This window comes from Coturnix japonica, chromosome 7 (genome assembly GCF_054131305.1).
Source record: "Coturnix japonica strain WE chromosome 7, WE-NBRP24, whole genome shotgun sequence".
NCBI lineage: Eukaryota > Metazoa > Chordata > Aves > Galliformes > Phasianidae > Coturnix > Coturnix japonica.
The window spans coordinates 27358098-27383891 of NC_140669.1; the positions used below are offsets into that span (position 1 = coordinate 27358098).

Here is a 25794-nt window from a genome sequence, read left to right on the forward strand (position 1 = left end):
CCAGAGAGCACGTGGCATTTCAGCCTGTGCATTCGCCATGCAGCCTCAGACAGCTTCAGACTGACTGCTAAACTGTGTTGTCTGAACTGGTGATGCTGACCTTAGAGAGCTTGTAACAGTTCATGTAATACGCTTCTTAGAAAGGTGAAGGACTTATTATATAATACATTCCATTAAACATTTACATATTTCTCAGCAAGAATCAATGGCAAAACATAACCTCCAAGTTGAGGAGTAACAACATATTCTGCAGCCCTCTAAAAACCATGTGGCTCAAGAACAGTTTTCAGAAAGTTGTTTCTACAATTGCAGCTGAAGATGTGTGCAACATGCAGCCGCTACATATTTTCTGTCCCACCACAGCACCATACAGAACCTGTAAAGCCTTCACAGGCTCCAAGCTGAAACAAGAGATTAAAAAAAAAACAACCAACCCACTATGTTGCAGCTACTGCAAATCTAGGGCCAGAAGCCCCATGATGCACTGACAAGGGGTTGTGAATGAAAATGCACTACCATTCAGAAGCAAGGCATTTAATTCATGGCACTGCTTCTCCTCCAAAATGTCTAAGATGAGGTTTGGAAGCATTTTCTACTTGGGGCAAAAATCAGGCTTGTAGACATCCCATGCACAAAGCTCTAACCACGCACACAGCCTTAACTACTCACTCACACAGGTTGCACTGCATATACTACAAAGCTAAGCAGCATTCCTCCTTTTATTGCTTAGTGACAGTTTAGCACTTGATAAACCTCCTTCTTAATTCCTGCCCTGAACGTTCTGAGATGTGATAACAGGTAAAAAAGGACTTGTGCACTTCCATCGGTCTGTTTTCCCCCAGAACATAAGAAGGCTGCAGAAGAATAATGACTTATCTCTTTGGAAAAAACACTGCTCTTTGGTTTCAACATTTTTCATAAGGAGGATGAAAGCCTTGCCCCTTGCATATTTTCTGTAAGCTCCAAAAATGACTCCATTACCCTTTGGGCCTCACATTACCTTCATGTCAGTCTCTCTTGGAATGTGATCTTTGAAGTCCTCAATGGAACTTACAAGGAAAGGAATGTGGTAGGATAAGACCTAAGAGACACAAATGCAAGATGAGGACAAAACATTCCCAAAGCTCCCCCCCATCAGTTAGACAACACCATTTTTTACTGCATTTATTCTTCTGAATGAGTAATTTTATACATATTAATTAGTTTCTGGACCTCAGACATTAAAGCCCAATAAAATCAAGCTGTTGGTCAACAAACTGAAAGCAGGCTTTAAAACATACTGAGAACACCAGGAGGCCTGCTCCAAGCACAACATGGTTTTAATGCAATATTTCTCTAAGCTGTACTCAAAAAATACTTGTTTACCTAGAACTTGCAATTCAGGGTTCACTTATAACTACTTTAAACACACGTCAGCCTTTTTAAAGCTGTACATGTGAAAGGAGAAATCTCAAATACTGTCTTATCCTATTCAATTCAGTAAAAATTAATCAGAAAATACTCAGTCATTTCTTACATCTCTAAGTGCTTCCTGCGCCAGCGACCGAAAAGACAAGATGACACCGATAATGGTCATTCTCTTCAAAACACTGTCAACAGCTGAAGAGGAACAAGAACAACAGTAAACAAAAACCTACCCAAGTTTATAAACTCAATTCAAACAGCAACAAAAAAAAGAAATAAAAAAAAAATAAAACCAGGCAGAAAAAAGAAATCAAAATACTTCAAAATAGCACAATACTGAAACAAAGGCACTTAAGCGCCAAAATAAACATGTGCTTAAGCAGTTTCTTAAACCTGAGTTGATGATGAGATTTCCTGAAGAGATTCTCTGCAAACCATTCAACAAATGAAGCCTGTTACCTACAGACAATGGTATTCAATGCTAACACTACAGCTGTGCTTTCTTGAGGCCAAAACATACCCCTGTAACTATTACTTGTTAAAAATAACTGCAACTTAAATTGTAAAAATCCTTTGAAAAAGTTTAAACAGCTTAAAGGAAAGAAATCAAAAAGACACGCATGAAGGTGTTCTTTACAAAGATAAGGATAGAAGCAATTCTACATCTTCAGTAAGGACCTTGCTAGTTACCCACATGATAATCTTTTGAAGAGCGCTGCCATCTGGTCTGGCTTGTCAAAGCTGGTCCTCATTTGTGTCAGAACTTCAACGTTCTCCACCACAAGTTTCTAAAGAGAAGCAAGGATTCAGGTCAGCTACCCATTCTGATAAGATAATAATATAATAAGTTAATAAGATACATGCCTGATTAAGGGTATCTGCTCCCACTTTCTTTTTTCATTAAGAAGCAAGTAAAGAAAAATAATTCTACAGTTCTGTGAAATAAGCTATAAAAGATGCAGCAAACAAATCAGTTCCAAGAAACTGCAAGAGTGTGTGCACATAGCCAAAAAATGAATTCCTATGCTGAAAGCCAGAGAGCAAAACAGAACACCAGTTTACACTGAAACCAAGCTGGGCAATTTTAAATCAATCTCTGCACCAGAATCTGGCAGATGTGTGATATTGGAATTGAAACTCCTCAAAGCTCTACAGAATGCAAGACTGAAGGCAATAACCCGCATGCTGCTACTGAGTCAAGCTTTCAGCTTCACAAATAAAAATACCAGCATATTGGTTTAAGATTTAAAAAGGACAGGCAGGAATACAGCTCAAACAGTTAAACTGAGGCCAACTTGTTACTCCCCCTCGTTTTAAATCCAGATACAAAACCAGCACCTGGTCTGGGAAACAAAAGCAAGCATGTGGAATCCTACCCTTAATAAATCCCCCTTTTCTATTCTCTTGGTGCTTCTTTCCCCCAAACACAGATGTTCCTCTGTGCTCTCTGCAAGGCCAACCGCATCTGAGCCAAGCAGATGAACGTTTTATTACTTTTTTCCTCCAATTATGTGGTCATGTGCATGTGGAGCCACCTTGTGTTCCGCTTATCCTTACCAGTATGAGAAAACAAATCTCAGAAAGAACTTCAAGTTGCTTTTGCATTGAAAAAATAAAACCCACAGAGCTACAGTAACAAACACACTGAAATTAAGGAAGTAGGACAAAAATAAATGGACAAAGACAGAAGCAACCAAAAAGCATCAGTGGCCTTCTCTTTTACTTTAAATGTCACCTTGCATTGCCATGAGTGACATAATTTAACCCTCAATTCACAGCCTTCTCACCTGGCAAATCTCATTCTAAAACTCAACAGCTGGAATGGGCACAAACAATCAACAGCCCCATCCAGCTTAATGTCCATTACGTCCTTAATGTACCTGCATTCCCCCTGTGGCATCTGGGAAAACATAAGCAACCCCTCTCAAAAAAAGGCTTCCCATCTTTTTGGGCTGCATACATCCTATGAAACTCAGCAGCACTAACAATCAAAGGGATAACAGACAGAACAAGATCTTTGAAGATGTAACCTGAGATGCAGCAGAAAGCTGTACTTCTCTAAAGGCCTGGTACACTAACACCAGGAAAAAGTGAAAGTTTCTTCTAAGCACTGACTGTGCCTCTTTAATAAAGGAGCACAAATAGCTACAGATAACTCTAAACTGTAAATTAACAGAGCCTACATAAAGACCTGCACGCTCAGCTACTGAAGGGCATGGTATACAGATGTACTGCATGTGCAAGTGTAATACACAAAGCACAACTACACAGCTTCACCATTTGTGCCACACAGTCGCTTCACAAGGGTAGCACACAAATAGCTATTGAACATCCTAAAGGAAGCTGAAACACAAACCCACCCTTCTTTTCACCCAGGAGTTCCCCAAGATTACCTTAAGCTCAGCAACCTGCGAAGAAATGTGCCACATCAGACTTTCACTTAGGAACTTCATGCCATACGGTCCCAGCAGTTCAGAAAGAGCTCTCATTTCTGAGAAATACAACAAATGATTCTTCAAGCATTCCTTCTTCACTTATTTGATATTCATAATATAGCAAGTATCAGCATTTTAATCACAAAACTTTAACCTGAAAACTGCATTTTTGATTTGAGAACTCACGCTGTAACAGAACTGATCAGCAGTCACTGACACATCACACTCCTACTACAGTTTTTCATTTAACTAAAACTATGAAAAACAAGCTACTTCAAGGTACAAAGGCAGCAGAAATAAACAGAAATGAAAATACTCTGCAAGGTAACAAGAGGTGTCTAAGATGAAATGCTTCAAGAGTCGCTGTAATTCCCATCACTGAAGCAGACCACATTTAACCATAACAAATGTTTGATAGGTACCATCAAGCAAAATTTACCTGATATGTCAGAGTATTCCTCAGCATTAAAAGTTAATTCATTTTCCGTTGGCAAATTCACAAATGCCTTCATAGCTGGAAAATAGGCTATGTGACCATTGCTGACTTGCCTTAGCAACGTTTCCAAATACCTTATTGAAAAGGAAAACAGTTTTAGGATGCAGACATACATTGATAGAAGTGATATCCAAAGCTCATACCAAGCGTTCATACAGTTACTTACCAATTCGTGTACAGACTGGTAATGGTTGGCTCACCATGGCTATCTAAATGCTGGGTTTGCTGAAGCAGAACATTGTTAAATACTCGTGTAATGTCAATCTGTACGTAGTTCTCTATTGACTGCAGGACCGTCATGTAGGCTCTTACGCTGGTTAACAGCTCTGAAGGCTTTGCAATCTCCTGTGTTGCTTGATTATACATAGTCATTCCAACAATTGACCTTTTAAAAACAAAACGAGTTACATGCCTTTCTTAAAAGGGTTAAGCAAAGAAGCAGATATAAAACTGGTCAATGTTAATCATTTTAATAGCAAAGATAGTAACCGTTCTGGAAATAACGATATGAAGATAAAGTTAACAACAGATGAGTGTAGGAAGTGACCAGGTTTGTTTTCTTTTCACTTGAAGAATAGCAGTAATTACATTTTCTGTTATCTTTGTCTGCCACTGAGTTCTGATATTAAGATTCCCCTTGCAGCAAACCAGTGAATTCAAATACCTGAACCTACGCCATATACTGTGCAAAAGAATCATAGCAACATCATAAACACCTAAATAAACTGACATCACCAAATCCTACTGGGAAAGACAAGGAATGCAGGATCAGGCTATTCAGTAGATGATGCTCATTTCAACATATTTAAGTCTCCACAGAGTTAAATGTATAAGAGAATATGACTTCAGAACTTTGCAATCTACCTTTAAAAACTAATCTTACGTAGTAAGCATACAATACTTCAAATATCAAACCAAAACAGACTTATATTGCTTACAAACACATTTATCTTTTCATTATTTCTTACTTGGTAAAGCGGATTTCCAGGTGAGAGGTTAAATATTCTCTTGGGGTAAACGTGTGCTCCCAAACCACCATGTTCGGTACGTAATTGATTGAGAAGCAGAGCTCAGAAAGTGCAGTGTGCAGTTTGTCCAGGCTGTAAAAAAGCAGTAAAAAATTAAAAACTTTATTTAACATAACATAATATTACCACAGGAAACATACATAGATGGAAGATGCCTCAAGATCAGCTACAGCTCCCTTCTTTCAACTTCTCTAAACAATTGCATTTCTCTGATGCTTGGTTGTTGCAACTAATCCCTTCTCAGCAACATCTGTGCATTTAGCCACTTCCAGACACAACACTGAACACCTCTTGTCCTCTTCTTACAGCTCCCTTTCTCCTCTCCAACGTCTACAATCTTGGCCTGTGATTTTTCCTAACAATTCTTTCCTACCTTGCTGCTTTTCTTCCCTTGTCACCTCTTACATCCCAAGCTGGATTTATTCATCTTTCCCTTTCTTTTTCTAATAGGTCTTGGCTTCTAGTTTGCTAGTACTTTCAGTTTTCCTATAGCTACAAATACGAAAACCTCCCCATCCCAGCAGATGAAGGCAACAAACTAACTTTCAGCAGCATAACCCTTCAGACCCATCTGTACATTATCCAGCTAACAATGTTAAGCAAGGCAGAACTGAAAGATACCACCCATGCCTTGGGACTCCCACTTCCTCAGTTGATAAGAACAACTACAAGATAAGAGATAAGAACAGAAACAACCACAGTGCCTAGTAGGAGTTACTCATTCCTACTGCTCTAAGTGAGAAAATCCAGTCTCTGTACAAGGTATGGGTACCATATGTTCACAGACCACAAAATCATTGTATTTACAGTCAACTTTACTCAAAGAACGTAAGCAAGAAGTAAAAATCACAAGTTTAGACTTGGGAATCACAGTGAAAGGAACAGGAGAGGCGGCTTACTTGGTCACAACCAATCTGTTTTTTCTCATGCTTTCTACTCCTGGTTTCTCCCTTTCAGGTTCTCCTTTTTTTCCCGTCTGTTTTTTTGACTTCTTGTTCACTGCTTGACTGATGGTTTTGGCACAATGCTTTGGCAGCAACTGGTAGAGGAAAAGAAACCACCCCGCACAGTTAAAATCAAACTGCACTGCAGCCATGAGATAAAAATTAAGCTTACACGTAGGTGAAGACTTCATGTCACAAGCAGCATCTCCTTTGATTACTAACAGTACAATTTAACATAAAAAGTCTTCATCAAAGCACTTATCACTTTATAAACAGTAAAGTTCCTGAGGTCAGGGGAAAAGAGGTGAAAAGGAAATAGAGCCATAACAGATCACAAAGTCAAACTACCTAGAAAGCCACAAAGGGGAATTAAAGGAGACCAAAAAACATTCACCTGATCACTCAGCGTACACTGTTCTGTGCAAATGTCTGTGATAAGATTTCGAGCCTGCTTAGCCATTTCATCCAGGAACATGTTACATAAGGAAAGACTACGATCTCCAATGTGATGCCTCTGTTAAAAAAAACAGAATAGAAGTTTGTTGTTTCTTTCCTCTTAGTTCCACACTACTCGAAACATAAACACATTGTTCTGCAGCTCATTCACATCCACAACTGGAGTGACAATCAGCATGTTACTTAACAACCTCAGCTCCCAGCTTACTATTTCCACTTCTCGAACTATGAGTTTATAAACCATGAAAGAAAAAACACTGCTTAGAAATTCTAGCAGGCATACAACACATATCTGCACCCAAACCTGAGTGACCTGGAAATGTCATTTCACCTTTGTACCTGAACTCAACCTCTTTTTAAAGCTAAGACAATCATACTTCAGGAAACAATCCCAAGCACAGTCAAGTGCTGAACTTGTCCTTTTTCATCACTCTCCTTCCTCTAATCCTATGCTGCTACAAATACTTTGCAGCTCTGAGCACCGGTACTTTCTATTTTTAAGCCAGAGCTGGCAGTATCCAAGACATTGTATAAAAAAATTACCTCTTCTGGGCACAGTTCGTGGGTGCAGCTCATAAAATGAGTACAAAGGAGTGGGAATGCAATCGAGTATCTTGATTGAGAGGGAAGCTCCAAACACTGCTGAAACATCTTCTCAAAAGCACGACTATAAAAACTGATCAGAAATAGACAATTTAATGCAATACATGCGTAATTCTGCCGCAAATAAAGTCTACTTACACAAATCAAACGCACTGCTAATGCCAGGTATGTAATTATAACATACGTGACAACAGAAAGCGCATCATGCTTTTGAAGACATTCACTTCTTACCCATTTTGTTTGCATCTCTTGTTATGATACCAATTTGATTCTGATGTTTGACACATGGGCACCACAAGGATTTGCAGCTTTTGCTAGAATTCGTTACATAAGAACTCATAAATGACCCCTGATCAGTTATGTGATTGTCTGAACAACCTCTGACAGACCTTCAGAAATACCTCCATCAAACTAACTCAGCCAAACACTAAGACAACACTTATTCCACATCTGCTACTTTTTAAGTCAGCTTCAGAAAAAAATAATAACATGCAAAAAGAGAAAAAGTACATGAAACTCCTTTCAACAAAAACATGACAACCATATGAAAACAACTTTCACCAATAAATCATGCCCTGATTAGTTTGTGTTTTCTCCATCTCAAACTGAAAAAGAAGAACCTAAAGTACTACTGAGAAAGCTTCTCCAAAGACTGTATTTTCACACTGGGACTCACAATGATTTATTTCTACTGCAGATAGTGTTTAATTATTTGACCATAAGCAGTCAGAGAAAGATTCCCATCTGTCTGCTTCCTGATCCTTATTCTTTCCTTTTCCAAACTCAGAAAAAGAAGAAAAAAAGCCAAACACACACACAAAAAAAGCTAACTATGAAAAACCATTATAGAAGTGACAACGCAAGGCTGGTTCTTCCTGCTTGGGAGCAGAAGAAGAAGAGAATCAACTGCTTTTTCTTTTCCAGAACAGGAAAGTCTGTGGATGAACAATGTACAGTCCCCTATTGAAGCTCATCAGGCTACACTACATACGCCAATGAGCAATTCTGTGGACTGTTGCTGTTCTTTGAAACCAAAGGCAGACAAACTTGGTGTTAAGGTTAGTACAAAATAAAGTACAAATCAATAAACCCCAAACTCTAGAACACCAACCATCTCAGAAATAACAACTAACCAGAACTTCATCTGAATCTCCCACTGAAGCATCCTATAAAGCTTATTAATTAAAAGTTAAACTTGCCAACAGTAATTAACAAAAATATGAGCTCAGCTTTGTAACTTACCAGAATATAGAAAGATCTGAGGTCTCAACCAACATCTCCACCAAAGAATCTACCATTTTTGTGTGGAAAATGATTGTGTTCATCATTTTGCCTAGCTCCCTGTGGTCTGCCAGTCCAAGAGAAGCTTTAGAGACACTGGTGTAGGCCTGGACAGAAACAAGAAGGCAAAAAAAGCAGCAGGTTTATTTTCTAGTTTCATTGCTATTGCCCAACACGAAGGTTAAGCACTGATTATGCTATGCAGAGAACAAGTGTATGTAACAACTTCACACAGCCCATTTTAACATTCTACTGTAATTTAAGGAAAGCAAACCACCTTCCAGCAAAGTCTCCAGATGTCTCGAGTATGACAGCAAGGCACAGATGAAGAGAGGCAGGAAAATACTGACAAAACACTTATGCACACTAGTGGAATCAAGTTTAGAGAACCTGCCCCTCTGCTTTGTAATATTCATGCTCTGGTACACAAGAGGAAGAAAGTGTATTTTTCAAATATGAGAAAATACCAAGTCTATCTAATATTGATATTGCCAAAACATTTCTCATGCTTTTAATGTGAGAACTGGAGACAGAGTAACCCCAACACAAGTGATCTCACTGAACATTCTCTTGCCGAGCAGCCTCTACCTTTCCTTAGCTGGGCAGCTGAATCATATTCTGCACAGCACACAGCTGCCAACAGCCCCCTCCTCCACAACACATTCCATTTCCAAATGGTTATAATTCTCCAAAGAATTATTTGCAAAAAATAGGCAGCGATGCAAAGGTAAAAACAAAGTTACATCAGAGCACAGCAAACTGTCCTGTGAGTTTCTTCGAGTTTTAATTGTGAAGAATATCCTTATACAGCCTGTCACCTACTTGCATTAACAGTACAAGAATAATATCTTGAAACCAAAACGTGATTTAAGTTAAATGTCATGCAGACATACAAACTCTTACCTGCAATCTAAACCAATCTAATCTCATTCCTCTGAAGTCAAATACCTCTCCATCTTCAACTGAAATAAAAACAAAAGCAAAATACCAAACATAAACACTCAAGGAAGGTAACAACAGCAATTCAAAAACACTAAAATTACGTGGGTTTTGAACCTCTTTTACCTGATAACTTCAATCCAGCACAACCATGCTAACAGGAACTGAAATATTCAAATATGAATACATATAATATCCTCTCTAAATTAAAGCTAGCGTTCTTCAAATAGTGTTTTTAGAAGCCTTAAGTAACAGAAAAAGGACACAACGAGAAGCAGATACCATAAAGGAAAAGAAACAAGGAAATCAGTTGAGTTTATGCCATTTATCTGCTACTTCTGATTGCACATAACAGAAAGCCATGAAGCTTTCCAGAGGAACATTTCATTTGGTTCCCATTTTCCCCCACACTCGTAGGAATAGACTCACCTTGCTTCACGCTTAGCGAAGTCATAGTGTTTACAAAGGAGGACATGATGATGGACTCATCCTCTGGGCACACTGAAAGATTCTGAAATAATTGTTGTTACTATTATTGTTATTTCAAATCTCATTTATAAAAGACTGTCAAAATTTAGGACAAATTACCATCTGTCATCTGATAGTATGTTCTACATACTTTACAGAAGGTAACTTAATCAGCAGAGTTTCAAATAGTGAGAATTAACAAGTTCTATTTTCCAGTTCATTGGTTAATGACTGTACCCACAAAAGGTTGTTTCCAAACAACTTGGCCACAGAAGACAAAAATCTGTCAGTAGCCATTCCCACACATTTTCAGGCTGTTGTCATTTACAAAATGGACAGGGACCATTTTTGTGCTATACTAGAGACACTAAACATTTTTCAGACTTCTATGGGCACCTGAAAACTCAGAAAATTGAGCAGAGCCCAGCTCAGAATCACTAGGCTTCCCACAGGAGCATCCGTCAACAGATTTCTACTAACATCAACTTAAGGGACTTAAAACACCTTAAAGACAGTCCGCCATTTTTAGAAATCCGACAAAAAGGAGAAATTTACAAAAAAAGCAGTTTCAGCAATTGTTAAGATCATATTTATGTTGAATTTAAGGTTCATATAATCCAAAGTAAAACCAAGGATCCAGTTACATTTCACATTTTAGACTACAGTAATATAAACTAATAAATCAACTGTTTCAATTGTATGTTAAAATGAACAGCAGAGGAGATAAGCTCCCCCTTCTGGTCACTGATGTACTGCCTCACATATCAAAGTTCCTTCTGTAAACAGCAAAATAGCTTCATACTCAATAGAAGCTTCTCCAGTTTGAGTAGCTCCTGTGTTCACTACATTTGGGCGCCACCTCGTGGCCGCTCAGAAACGTCATCAAAGCAGCTCAGAAATCCTGCTAGTAATTTACCAGCTAAGTGACACTACATCAACTCCCGGGCAGCTCAGAAGCTCCACAGTGTATGTTCACTTGCAGCGATGAGAACAGTAGACCACAGTAAAAAAGTCTCCGGTGACACCTACAAATTCCTGACTTCGTATTTAGGTTATTTAAGCACATGAAGCTGCCTCAGCTGACCATTACTTTTTTTCTTTGAGCAAACAGTGATACAGACTGGTACCTCTTTACTGGAATGATAAAGCACTGATCTGAAATACTTCAATCACTTCTTCAATACACTGACACTGAACAAGAGAAGCCATCCATTTATTGAATATATTACAAAAGAACACCAAGGGATTCTTGTTGCTCCCTGTTTCACTTGCCACCTCTTGGTAAATGACACAGGCCCTATATTCTCCACTGCGTCAGACAGCAGAAGCATTGAACAGAATTAAGGGTGTTACTTAGAGTTTATTTAACCCTAGAGTTAAGCAGTAAGCTCAGATACTTGGCCTTATCCCATGACATTTATCAAAAATCCACAAAACCAAACTGAGATTCATGAAGACATTTTGGACCAAACAAAAAACAGAACCCAAACCATGGTCTTGCCATACCTGAACAAGCTCGTTTAAGACCACCGCATCAAAGCCAGAGAGATACTGTACATAGTACCTCTGCATCACGGGTCCGTACTTGCGCACGTGTGCTCTGAGCTCCTCCATGTAGAATATCAGCTCAGCTATGTGCCTGTGCAGGAAGACAAGGGAAGGCTTACAAACACAAAGTATAAACAATATTAAATGCTCCTATCAGTGCAATGCTTCCCATGGGGATTGCCTCCTAAACCTTGCTTTAAAAACTATTACTTACAGGTAATTTTTGTATTCAGCATCATCTCACATTATATAATGTTTTCATAGAAATTTTCTCTGTAAGGTAAAACCCACTCACTTGTAAATATATCAACAGGATTCCCCTCACAGTAATACTCAAAGGTCCCTGTAACTACCCATTTCTTTCTGAAGAAGCCCTTTTGTAATGGCCAATTAAAAAAAGCTAAAGCAGTTAAAACTGAAGATTAGAGCTGTAATAATTACTGATTTCAGCTCAAGTCAGAAGATCTTTAATCTAAAAATCCATAACTTCACAAGATGTTAAGGTGCCCTCCTCTGCTGAAAGCACTGCACACAAGATAACGCATCACTCCTTGTGTAGTCATTAATAAACTAAAGTAGTTACCACTGGGCATATTCTATAAGCAACACTACCAAAGCTGAAAATGAAAGCTTAAAACACTCTCCCAATTATTAGACTGATGGTTTCTTGGACTAAGCCCAGTACTCTGTGAGAAACAATCAGACAAGTGGATATGCTGTCAGACTTTATTCCCAAGATCAAACTTCTGTGCTCCCTTATCTCAAAAACTCTGCATGAACAACCAGCTCCCTTCAGCCTGCTCACGCTCATGAGATTTCTTAATCTTATTACTCAGTTTTACTTCCTGTTTATGAAAACACCAAACATATATTATACAAACAAACCTGATTATCTGATTTAAATGACAGCTCTGCTATGATAAAGGAGACATTCTACAAATCCATCTCTGGAACAGTCTGTTTTCCCATTCATTAGTGACCATCTAAGTTCACACCCCCCTCCCTCCCTTCTTTGAGCTAAAAGAAATGCTTAAGATTGATCACAAAATAAATTTCCTTCACAAATAAATCTTCCGCAGACAATGTATTTCTACCACTGCTCCAGCAGTTTCTAACACAATAAACACCTCTGCTTTTCTGCTTTGATAGGAAGATTAGCACCATCACAAAACAGCCCAGGTTCTCCCATCACGTTATCATTCTCTGATATTCCTTCGCCTTCAGATGTATTCCCTCCAAAATGTTCTATTAAATATTAAAGCCATCACACTACAAGCTGTTAACGTACTTATCTATGAAATCATCTGCACTCTTCTTTGGCATGTTATCTGCATGACGAAGAAGCCAAATAATTTCATCACGAGCGAAGGATAACGCCATAAATACAAAAAGTGCCTGAAAAAGAAAAATTATTCTGGAGGTTTATACAACAGTTGGACAGTTGGTGCAAACTAAGACACAACGGGGCTCTAAAACAACAGAATCTTATCAACTCAGGAAGTTTTACCTCAGAATACAGAAGGATTTGTCCTCCCTCAAATGACAGAATATAACCAAGGAACAAACTACAACGCAAGATGAAACAAGGCCAGCAATTACCTTGGGGCCCAGCAGGCCTGGCTGATCAGACAGGACTGTAGCCAGTTCTTTGAGTGCAGAACGTAAAAACTTGCGTCTCTCTCTGTGCATGGAACCGCTGCACCAAAAAAACAAACCAAAACATCATCCAACATGCTCATTGCAGGCACCTGACTCACTGCAGACATTTAAGGCCCACCTCTCATCACATCAACTTCAACATCTCAGTATTTCCAAGGACACAATTCATTTAAAATTATCACCTCCATCATCCACACTGCATATTCCTAAGGTAATGTAATAACTACAAAAGGAAGCCCTCTGTCCCAGCAGAGGTTTTGCATTGGACTCCACTAAAACATTTCTATACAATTTGCATTCACATTCAGAAACTTGACAGAAAGAAACAAACTAAATGCTTTGAAAATCTGACAAATAATTTAAGACTTGATAAATTCAACGGATAATGTCATACTATTGAGCAAATCCAGAGAGGTCAACGTATGGGCTCTCTTGAAAATGCACAATTAAATTGGAATACAGCAAGTCCTGTTTATACAGCTTTCATAACTTCACTGACAAGAAAATTCAACACTAATATCCCCCAGAAAACTCTTTAAGACACTTACGCATGTGAAACAGCAGCTTCTTTACACTCTCTGATGTCATTGATACGCTTGTTGTATCTATAAAAAAAAAGAACAGCCCAAGATGGTAAGAAACATCAGCAGCACAATCCAGCAATTGGAAATCGCAAGGAGCTGCAATTCCAAAGCAAGCAGGGTAAAACAGAAAGCTAAGACTTCCTGCCACATCCAGATCTTAATGCTTAAACCAGACACTCAGAACAAAATCCACTCTCTGCTCAAGTGCTCCTGCTGTTCTCTGGTAGAGGACTCAACTTTTGCCTGAGTTTTTGCATGCTGTATTGCAAAAACACTGACAAATGCTTGCCACTGCATTCAAAACATCATTTCCTTTCTTTAGATTCACAGGCACTCTAAACATACACCATTTCAGAAACCAACTCACCAGAAACTTTCACAACTAAGAATACAAACAAAACAAACCCCAAAACCACAACTGTTATGAAATGGGCTCTTAGAAGTTGCACGTTAAAACAACAGTCACCAAACTAAGAATCTTCTTGTTTTTTCGTCTGATTACCTGTAAGTGGAGCTCATATGAAGTAGAGCTGACATTAGTATGCCTGTCCTTAAAGAAATAAGACACTTTTAACACAAGAAAGAAGACCAGGAGAATGACAACTTACCCTCGTATGTTTACAAATAAGTCTTCCGCAGCTTTGTGAATATGGAATACTTCATCTCTAAACAGAGCCAGGCAGGAGCTGCTTTGAAGTGCAAGCTTCCAAAGGTTCAAAGCTGTCGCGTCACTATTTAGGACTCCATGGCACAAAATAAATCCAACTTCAGAAGTTCATGTCAACGTGTGTCATAAAAAAGATGCACAAAGACAGTAAGAGAACAGTGAGACTATAGGCCTTCTCTCTTGAAGTGGACAATTAGTTCACTGATAAACACATCACTGGAAAGCATGTGGTTACATACACACAAAAGTACTCCACAATTCACTGCAGAAGAGGAACACTTACATTTTTGTAAGAAATGACTCAGTTTTACAACAACTATTTTCCTGTTAATTACAATAATCCCAATTCTTTGTGAACATCCACACTAAACTCACGCCAATCTACATCCCAGCATGAGCTGAATTCTAGCTTCACTGCATAGAAAGCACAACCCACACAATTAAGATTAAATTGAGCTCTCTAGAATCTTCTGTACAGTACAGAAACACAAATTGCCCATTAAAAGTTAGTTCTTCCCTTTTTAAATAGGACCATGAGCCATTTCATAAGATTTTACTCACAAATAATCCATTTTTCCATTGCATCCAGAGAGAGGTATTCACACGGCATCTGTTGAAGAAACAGCAAACCATTTGAACGAGATGTTCCACAAGAAGAATGTTTGAGAAAAGGGGATTAAAAACAGTCTTAAATGCTGATGAACCATGGAATACTGCTTCTGATTACTAAACAAGTCACTGCTTCAGATACTAGGAGACGGATCCCTACATGAAGTTCTAGTCCTTGCCAATACTTTGAAACAAATACCTAATTTGACATTACATTTAACAACAAAAGGCTTTTGATGTAATCAAATCACAACGTGACAACCGTTTGATTTTCTTCCCCCCAAAACATGACTATTCCTATCCCAACTGAGACAAACATTGAGAACAGGAAACATTTTAAAGAACCCATCAGTTCTGCCTTGCAGTCTGTCGGCCCCAAGCCATCTGACAGCACACAGGATTCTCCTGCTCCACACTGTAGCATTAACACCACTTCCCTTCATCTCTCAATTATCAAACTTCAGAAATATAAGCATAGGCTAATGCAACAGAAGCATTTCCATTTACAAAAGGACACAACTTTCCCAACTAACCTATTTAACTGAAGTCTTGTACAGGTTACCAAATAGGAGACAAATCACCCCAATGTTATATTACAGAAAACCTTGCTGAACTTTATCAAATATGTCAAATTAAAAAGCCATACTGTGTCAGACTGTGCAGGATTAAGCATTGTACTGGGTGCACTGATGAGGCTCAGTAGTTGTGCGTTTCTCCACTGGTCAGCTGAGAGATTTCTTCGAGGATAGACCATCTGGAGTGAAATCAGAGCATCTGAAAGGGACTGAAAAAGAGACAGATGAAACTGGTTAGAAGCCATGGTGATGAACGAGCACAAGAGTCTTAATTCATAAAGATATCAGAAATCAGAATTTATGCCAACCGCTAAATACTAGATTTGAAGTTCAGAAACTTCCATAATTTAAGCATAAGAGAAACTAAATATTATTTCATTAGTGCTGTTTTCTCAAGGTTATTAACAGTAATCACTGTTCAGTTGGAATAACGCAAGAATAGTAATGTACAGTTGGAATAGTAAAATAATGGTTATAAGTAGATAACCTGTTATAAATAGATAGCCAGAAGTTATCTACAGGAAAAACTCACTAACTCAGAGGCCTTCAGTCAAGATGGAAGATGTTGAGGTTTGTCACCAGGGCTCCACAAAGGAGCAAGCTCCAGAAAGAGATGCTGCCTTAGTGGTGGTCAGCCCTTAAATGAAATCTAGGAGAGGTGGAGTCAAGCTCCAGCCCTACCAGGAGCACAGCTGAATTACTGTCACCTGTGCTCCTACAGCTGCCCCGACACTTGCCTCAGATGGTTAATCAGGGGTTCAAGCTGTGATCAACCATTTCCAATACAATCACCAACTTATTTCAGTGAAATAGATCTGCAATTTAACTTCAGTTTAAAGCTACCGAGCCTAATTCATTTCACAGACAGAAGACTACCCTGGGTTGAAGGGAAGGATGAAAAGAAGCAGGTTTTTATTTGTCTGTGTAAAGCGAGTTAGAAAACTCTCAGTTCAGAATTAGAAGACACAGAAGAAGCAGCAGAGATAATAAATCTGTGACAGCTAAAAGCTGTTCACTATTTATTCCTGCATCTCACCTATTGTGTTATTCCCTACTCTATGTCACTTATTTTATTAGGTCCCCTCTCTTTGCTAGCAGATTAGGACTATTTTGAGCAAATACTACAGGAGCACCTATATCACAGATTAAACATATCCAAATAATTCTGGTCCCACATGTCTTTTCCTGGTCTTCCACATCAATACTGGTGTTTGCATGAGCCCTCAGGGTGCCCAGATCTAATCATTAAGGTAGCACAGGCAAAACAAAATAAGAAATTCTCAGCTGAAGCTAATTTAAAGAGCTAAACAACTGTCAGGGCTACTGCAAAATTGTGGGAAGATGGAAGAACAACTTAAATGTGTAGTTCCATGACAGTTTAACTTAAGTATGTATTTGTGCAGTAGCTGCCTGAAGGGATCCTTGACCCCAATTTATACCTATAGCAGGGAAACAGAAGAAGAACAGAAATGGGACTGGCAAATGGCTTAACAAAACATCTCAAGGGAAAAGGCTGATCCATTATTAAACACAAATGCATAAACAAAGATGGTACAGAAAAGTGAAGCACCAGAAAGTGCACAAAAAAAGGTTAACTGCAAGTCAGATCCTCAGCAATGTCAGATAATGCGACAGGAATCATGCACAGGAAACTGTAACAAAGGTGAGGTAAGTGATCAGTTAGACAAATATGTAGTAATCAAAAGCTATCCAGAGCACTACTTGGAAAAATAGTTGGAAAGCTTTCGACTTCTAGTGCCTATCTTCAAAAAGATAAAGATATAAATAAAACCTTAAGAGGTGGAGAGCAAGGAAACACAACCAGTACCTAGATTCCAAAGCACGAAGCAATAAGCTACATAAAAACCTCAAGCATTTACTCAGTAATTCACTTAAAATCTTGCAAAGAAAAACTAAAACAAAACAAAAAAACCAACAACAAAATGAGTTGTTAGACAAATAACTTGAAAGCACCTAGAAAAGAACACCTACATAAAGGACAGCCATTGTGGTTTGGCCAGCACTGATCACAGCAGATTTCCTTTGTCAGAGCAGTAAGCCCAGCAGACACATGGAAGTGATTTACAAGGTACACATTGCTTGTCTCAAGGCTCCACTTCTCCCAAGTATTTGCAGATGAAAACACAGTCAAGATAAATTATCACAGAACTGCTGCACAACCAGATGTGTGTGAATACAAAACTCACATTAGTACAAAAGAGGCTACAGGCTCATTTAACTGAGTTAAGTCAACTGAGCAAGGTGCACAGTGCCAGCTTTGCACAGAAGGGATGTTATTAAAGAGGCAGTGGTGATCAGCTGCTCTCCAGGATGCCAGATTTAAGAAAATACCAAAGCAAAACCCTCAGGTTACAAAACAGGAAGAAACATTCAACTTGGATGGTAAATCCAAAGAAAACTCTTCTCTTATACATCTCCTTAGCTTCAAGCTACAAACCGAAACAGAATGCAGTCAGCTATCCCTGATTTTTAAGCCATTTTCACTCCTCACTGAATAAGCTGGAACTTTACCAAAGCATCGTAGCACTCCTGCACTTCTGTATGTTCATTTAACGGGAAACGAACCTGCAGCCCCAACCGTCCATTGTAAATAACATCTCCTGTAATATATGTGCCTAAGAGCCTTGACAAAAGCTCTTATTTTCTTTTTGATCTCTGCTTTTCCCAAATAAGGTTACCGTGTTAATGTGAAAAGTGGTTACGTACTTTACTGTGAGGTACAAACTCCTCCATCATTTTCTTTAAGGGATTTTCATAATCCACAATCATCTGGCCAAGACGTGGATATTCTCTGTCACTTGGGAACAAAAAAACCAAACAACAATAATTCACTGAGGTGTAATTATTACTTTTTTAAAAGCACATTTCCTACACAACAGATTCCTACCTTGCTCCATGTGTCATTTCATGAGCGTAGTTGTACAACCCAATGATAGCCTTCCTTTCTTCAATTCGAGACAGCAGTATCATCAGTGTAGTGTAGGTTATAATCAAATCTAGGTAGTTCTTCGTCAAATCAAAGTTTACAGTCTAGAGGTAAAAAACAAAAAACAATAAATTCCAATCTAAAACCTTCAGAAACAAGCACTAAACTTCTTCCTCTTATTGCCACCCTTTTTGGGCGTTTTTAAAATACAACCGAGTGTCTTGATCAGCGTTTTCATCCTGCTCGTACATAGACTTTGTATGATGTTAATTTATTCATCTGAATCCCCAGAATCATTTTTATTTGTGAAAGCAGCCACACAAATAAATCCGTTCAGGCTCAAGTGTCGCAGCTGGCAGACAAGAAAGCTCTTCTTCGATGTTACAAACAGTCAACAAGTGCCTAGTCTCCACACTAGATTTTAAGAAGACTCTTAGTAAGACCTTAAAACACAATGAGCAGGCAGATACCCCACTCACCTGCCACAACCTCTCCATTGGAAAGTCAACCAAAGTTAAGAAAGACCAAAACTAACAAGGTGACTCTATGTACAATAGGTAACAAAGATGAAACCAGGAGAACACGGATTTCATTTTAAATTACGCTTTCAGATAATTTTGTTCTTGCTTTGGCCAAAAGAAGTGAAGACCTTATACATCCCACACATACTGATGGGACAACAGGAATATTCCTGCATGAGCCTCATGCAATTTAAATATGCAGACTACAGTAAGCCTCTATGAAAGCAGATACCTTACAGCAAATAATGTTGTTTTTATTTTGCTGTTAACTACAGTCCATAATAAGCCTGTTCCAAAGGGTGCATGTTCTGATACCACACTATATATACAAGTTAGAGACACGAACATCCTAAAGCATTTATTTCTGTCCCATTTATAACAAGAGGTGTCACGTCTCTTGGGCCAGCAACAATAAATCTTTCTAATTCATCATTGCAGATTTGACTGGAAACAGTTTTAGTTGGTTTTTAACAGTTTGACCCAGAAACTTACAATATCAAAGAAGACTTGGCAAACATCAATAGTGTTCAGCAGCTCACAAACATGGTCCTTTAGGGAAAAAAAAGGAATAATCTTTTAGAAATTTACATAGCAATGCTTAGTGACTGAGATTAACAAACAAAGCAGACCTATAAATTCAAATATCTTCATGTACAAACGGGAGACAAATCTCACATGCTGTACCTTACCTTAAATTCCATAACATCAACAAACGTGAAGTAGTACAAGGCCAGGTTCTTCAATATCTCTGACTTCTCTTTCTGTAGCTGAGCAAGCTGTTGCTAAAAGGAGAACAGAAACACGTTCACTGTTCAGAGAGCTTGAGAAGACAGCTGACAAGCACTACCTGTAGGGCGCAGATTAACCACCAGGTCATCAAAGGAAGTTTTAACATAGTTACTAAGACTGAAACTCTGTGTGCATCTTAAAGGCACACGAAGCTCTCAAAGCGGATCATTTAATAGCTGCTAACTATACTTTGGAGATAAAAATCAAATTAGTACACATTAGTACCAAAGGGTTATTGTTTAGCTCAACTAGAGATAAAAATGGGTAGTTAGGAAAATAGCATTATCATGTGCATTATTAGCAAAAGCAGAACAGTACGTGAGCACAAATCAGTATGACAAAAAAAATAACGACGTTACTTGAGGTGGGAGAAAAGAAGGTGGCAGGTTACACATTTTACTACAGGAAAACATTATGCTTTTGAATTCTGAACTTACCAAAAAGAATATCCAGGCAAAGCCACGTTAAGCATGCAAAATAAAATGTAGATACAAACATAAAATACAGTAACGGTTCTTTGACCAGTTCCATATAACACAATAATACACATTCAAACAAAAGCAACAAAATAAAGAAACACAAAAGAAGCAAAACACTAGCAGTAGACACTGGTGGATAAAATGGAAGAGGCAAATGTGAATACAAAGTCATAAAACAGTCCACGTGGATCGATTTATTTCTTAACAGACGAAGAAATCTCATTTTATTTCCATATTCTTCAACATTTTCTGGAGGAGTCCGACAGCACCCTTAAAAGATCACAACTGAGAACAGAAGACGCAGTTGTTAGAATAAATGGGACAGCTGCTCAATTGCTATATACCAGTCTCAAAGAGCAAGGATCCAAATATTAAACCTCTGTTATTCAGTCACTAATTTCTGTCTCAATACATGAATTAAAACAGGCTCATGACACTGAATAAGAAAGACTGCCCTCTTAAGTGTCTGTGAGATTCACAATTGGTGAGATCTACCCTGACCATCAAAGCCAATGAAGCTCTCCCAGTGCACACCTTACACTCCAGCTAATGGAGCATCAGAACCACCAAATGCAAAGGAAAGAGCACTTGTTACATTCAGAGCTGCTCTGCCAGTGCACAGCTGTCATAGTATAAAAGCTCACTGCCTAACATGTTTGAGTTCAGCCTTCAGCCTGGATATTTGAAATACTTATTGCAAGTGAGTTGTACATGGAACACTAAGCAAAAGCAGGGTTTATTTTTGTGTAACTAAAAATGCATGAGTAGGATAAAACTCCAGAGCCATTTCATGAAACCTCTGTACAGACCATAGGAGAGGAAATAAGGACAGCCATCACAAGTGCACACGTGTCTTCGTTTCTCTTCCCTACAGCAATTCCAATCCCGGCTAAGCAAGGGGCAACACTAAGGTGAGACTGCCATGGCTGTAGGGCACTGTATGCAACACCTACATCTGAGTCTGTGCTTCATGCTTCAAGGCCACATTTGGGGAGACACAGCAAACAGGAGATGGTGCTGGAAACTCTGCTTTGCAGAAATACCAGGAAATGGTTAATTAAATAAAAATATCTCGAGAAGCATTGTTTGCATCCTACTACATATTAAGGCAGCACTGCCATACACTGTCAACTATGAGAGCTGCTCTGAACATAAAGCCTGTATTTTGTTTTGCTCTATCCAGTAGTGTTACTGTGCTCTGGAAATAAATAAGCAGAATTACTTTCTGATCAACCTACATAGTTAATTTCCTAGTTACCTTCCCAGAAATATGTCAAAGCCACTAAAGCACCCTTACAGCACCAAGATGACCATTACTTGAACAATGAGACTTAACAAGGCAGGAATGGTGTTTTCTTGATATACTGTTTCACATGGATTTTCACCTAGCCAACCGCAATCACTGTTAGCAAAGCATGGAGCAAGAAGTTCCAACTCATACAACACTGACTGAACAGTGATATTTAAAAGCAGTTTACATCACATAGAGTCTGGGATGTTTATTTGCATTTTTATCCCCCAGGAATGTGGGTGTAGCTCTTACCACACCCATTGCAACAAGATTTTCCATGGCTAATTTCCTAACAGCTGTTTAGATGCTTTAGGTGCTGTATTGCCTTGTATTTGTTTGAGGCTGTTTTCCTCAGCTGTAATTCTCACTTACCAGCAAACTTTCGTTTCCAATACTCAGCAGTACTTTTGAAGGATAAGCTGAAATGTAACTATCACCAAGAGATGGTTTTCACTGCAGTTAACTGCACTTACTGACTGCTTAGACAGAAGAGCTGCATTTATTCCTTAAGAACAAAACAAACCAGCAAAGACACCAGTGACACTGCTCCAAGACATATGAAGAGCAAGAATAGAAAAAATCCAGTATATGAAATCATTAACAAAGCAGCTGATTGTTAAGCACATTTTCTGCAAGAGAGAAACTGACCTTTACCAAGTTCTTGTGTGTTCTTTCTTCATATTAACCCCCCAAATCTTGAAACAAACAATTACATTCACAAAGAACGCATCTGACAAGAAACAGGAATCAAATCTGCAACCACAAGCCAGCATCATTTAAAGCTTGTATGAACACTCAGTGATGAGTTATTGCAATGCCCTCAGAGAACACACCATCACCTCCACCTTGCCAGCTGGAATATAAGCCCCTAAAGCAGTATTACAAATTCTGACTGCTACAATTCAGGAGACACAGGGAAAATAATCACTGACAGCATTCTTGATATCATCTATTTTGTTCCATATGCCTGCCACACACACAGCATCTTTCAGTGAATACTTCAAAAATTCAATTCAATTGAATGGAACTCTCCATCTACAAAACCCATCACTGCACTATGGAAAGAGGAGGAGAATGTAACTAACTGAAGAAGAAGTTTCAACTAGTGTAAATTAACTGCAGAATGATAGATGTGGCCTTGGTTTCCTCTCCAATTAATTAAAAGCAGACTCTCAAGCAGCAGTCTGCATATGGAGATGTTAAGAAATACTTAGCTTCCCTACCAACAAATGCATCTGTACCATATGATCTATTTCTGGTTAGTTTTCATGTTTCTAGTACCAAGGCAGCCTTCTTTTAAAGGAAACAACCCGCCATGGCCCTCCACAAGTGCCACTGCGTGCAGGGCCTGCTCCTGGGGCAGGAGGCCCCTCTTCAGAACCTGACCTGCCGGCCTTCACCACATTTCCCCATTGCCTCAAATTTACATGAATTTCTGCATTAATTCCTACACTTGGCTCATCACGTGTTACTGTATCATCCAAGCCCTTGTCACTGGTCTTGATGTCACTGTAGCAACCATTTATTTCCCTGCCATGCTGTTTTACAGGCACAAATGTTTGGGGCAAAAAAAAAGTCTGCCTGCACACTTCATGCTTACAGCCTGAAACAGGGAAGATACTTCATTCAAGATGCATGACAATGTAGAGATGCCATCTCTATCACTATCATTACATTACTAAGATACTGTTCAGGTACTAATGAGAGTGTGGTGGGTCTGTGTTTCTCTATGGTCAAACTGGCTAGGAGGATTAAGGTACCTGACTTACTAATAACAGCTACCATAGATTTTAATACCACTCCATTCCCTGGAAAGTAAACCATTATTTTTTAGTGAAACAATATTAATAATGCACAAGACAACACAGTTGAGACCTTGAAGTAGATTTTCATCCAGCAGAATTTCTAGACTATATCCACTAGTGCTGTGTAAATGGCAATACTAGGAGTTCCATTAAAAACAAACCAGCCAACACCACTTGGTTTGTGGCACTGAACTGGAAAGAGCAAAAGGGAGTAACTTTAAAAGAGCATGATTTTAAGTACTTAAGTGTCCTGAACAGACATAATTAGAAGCATCTACCACAGATTAAAATCAAGGTTGGTTATAGAGCCCATACTCAAATAACATTACAATACAAGAAAATACTTAATAAAAGCATGCTTCAGCCCAGGAGGTCCAGCCAACGCGCGCCCCCCAGCACCCCTCCCACACTCAGCTCATTTTCTGCGCAGCCCAATCACTCCAAACTGAAACCGTGAAAGGGAGAGCAAGCAGCCCAGACAGACATATTGCCATCTAAAGGGAGAAAGCAGCACCCATGAAGAACAGTAAATAAAATTTAGAGTGAGATGGTTCACATGTACAGACCCCAACCCAGGGAGACTGGAACCATCTCACCACTTGCACCCTTGTTCTAATCTGATCTTATTTCCAGTCCCCTCTGTCACAAACCAGCGGACTGCAGCTGGAGTTAAAACAAGGAAACAGCTCTGAAAAGACTGTATCAAGAACTCAAGACCAACCTAAATGAGGAGATAAGAACAGTAACAGGAATGTAGCTACTGACAAATAGAGATTAACAGTATCTGGAAAGCACGGGCACTTCACCCACCAAGCATACCTTACACACTTGTAAGGTTCCATCAGTCTGCTTGCTGTTAAGCAGTGACTGAGTCACAGCATCACCAGAAGACATTTCAAAATATACTAAGTTTTTCTACAGGAAAAATGCTCGGGAGCAATGTGAGTAGAAGAACATATGTTCAAGAGGGAATGCAGAAATTCTCACTACTTCCCATACATGCTCGTTTGGAAAGCAGAAAGCAAGCTTGCTCTATTACATAAAACAGAATTTTACCTATGCAGGCAGTGAATTTTCACATCCTACCCACAACGTACAGAAAATGTACATCTTCTCTCCCTGCAGCTCCACAGTGTGCAGTATTTTACTCTGTCTTTACAATGTAATTAAATGTTAGCACTGGCTAAAAAAAAGAAAGAGGTCCTACTTCAACAGATGACTGCTCACACAGTCATGTATTTCACATGATATTAAGCATACTACCTTGCTATCCACCATCATTAACAGGCACCTGAAGTCTCCACACTACTCATTATCAAGGTTAAATGGCTCTAGACAGTGACCGGAGAAGAAAGGGCAAGTGTAAAGCTACAGGGACTGCCCTCTAACAAAAGGAGAGATAGTTATTAACTGATGAGGTCCTGAGTTATCTATAATAGATCCTTTGGAACACAGACCACTCCATTCAGTTTTTCAGCCTGGTCAGCAAGGATTCATCGGGTACTTCATTTCTGTTTGAACTGCTCATATCTTTCACCCTTGCTCCAGTACTAAAAGTCAGCAGTTGTTGGACATGAATCTGGTGTGACAGCGTGTCAGAGAAGGATCACAATCAGCTGCCATGGTTTTAGTCAATGAAAACCTAAAGCTGTAAATGCAGTAAATGTCACAGAAGGAAAAATTACTTCAAAATCAGGCCCCCACTCAGCTATCACAGAGACCAGTCCTTCAGTAAAGTGGGTTGTTCACCTTAGACATGTAAAGCATTGCAAATGATGTTTTGTGAGAAACCCAAGTAACAGCTAAGAATCAGAACAACACAAAAATCAGAAATATAAGCACTACTCATTCTCTAACTGAATGCAAGCTTGTTTACTTGGCAACATCACCTACTGACACAGCAACAGGTAATACTAACTGTGCAGATGCCCAACGCTAAGCAATGGAATTGCTGCAGCTCAACAGATAAACTCCATAAATGGTCCAAAAGGGTCCAGTTTTCATCACAAGGACATAGGCCGCATGTGCCTCCCCTGTAAGCATCCTCAACCGCATTTTATCAACTGCTATTTCCTCATCCCAGTAAGCTTCATGCCCTTCCCCATCTTACATCGTGTTTTCCTGCTGAAGGTTTTACCATCCTGTTAGCACTGTTGGCCAATGGGAGAAAGCAGACAAAGGAACAGCAATTAGGGCATCAGCACCTTCCTCACTTGGCCTTGATACTTATGCCTTTCCAAAACTAAGGTTTATGAACAGAAGTTTA

The 25794-nt window shown here is 39.0% G+C and overlaps 1 protein-coding gene across 8 annotated transcripts in view; it reads right to left on the reverse strand.

Moving 5' to 3' along the window:
* The window catches only part of NCKAP1 (NCK associated protein 1), a 63613-nt gene that overhangs the window by 12431 nt on the left and 25388 nt on the right, over positions 1-25794 (reverse strand). For 5 of the 8 annotated variants that reach the window (XM_085553578.1, XM_085553579.1, XM_015867933.2 and 2 more), the window contains 24 exons: positions 19854-19946; positions 19657-19713; positions 18605-18747; positions 18424-18514; positions 15768-15905; positions 15074-15122; positions 14454-14610; positions 13810-13866; positions 13202-13298; positions 12891-12997; positions 11561-11693; positions 10016-10097; positions 9551-9609; positions 8609-8754; positions 7307-7439; positions 6702-6821; positions 6263-6402; positions 5304-5435; positions 4502-4720; positions 4279-4409; positions 3798-3895; positions 2099-2192; positions 1517-1599; positions 1001-1081 (listed from right to left, as the gene is read on the reverse strand). In XM_085553578.1, coding sequence (XP_085409704.1) covers positions 1001-1081; positions 1517-1599; positions 2099-2192; positions 3798-3895; positions 4279-4409; positions 4502-4720; positions 5304-5435; positions 6263-6402; positions 6702-6821; positions 7307-7439; positions 8609-8754; positions 9551-9609; positions 10016-10097; positions 11561-11693; positions 12891-12997; positions 13202-13298; positions 13810-13866; positions 14454-14610; positions 15074-15122; positions 15768-15905; positions 18424-18514; positions 18605-18747; positions 19657-19713; positions 19854-19946 — 2640 coding nt within the window. The remainder of the gene's footprint in view (positions 1-1000; positions 1082-1516; positions 1600-2098; positions 2193-3797; positions 3896-4278; positions 4410-4501; positions 4721-5303; positions 5436-6262; positions 6403-6701; positions 6822-7306; positions 7440-8608; positions 8755-9550; positions 9610-10015; positions 10098-11560; positions 11694-12890; positions 12998-13201; positions 13299-13809; positions 13867-14453; positions 14611-15073; positions 15123-15767; positions 15906-18423; positions 18515-18604; positions 18748-19656; positions 19714-19853; positions 19947-25794) is intronic. The other 3 variants (XM_085553580.1, XM_015867934.2, XM_015867931.3) reach the window with 1 other exon arrangement.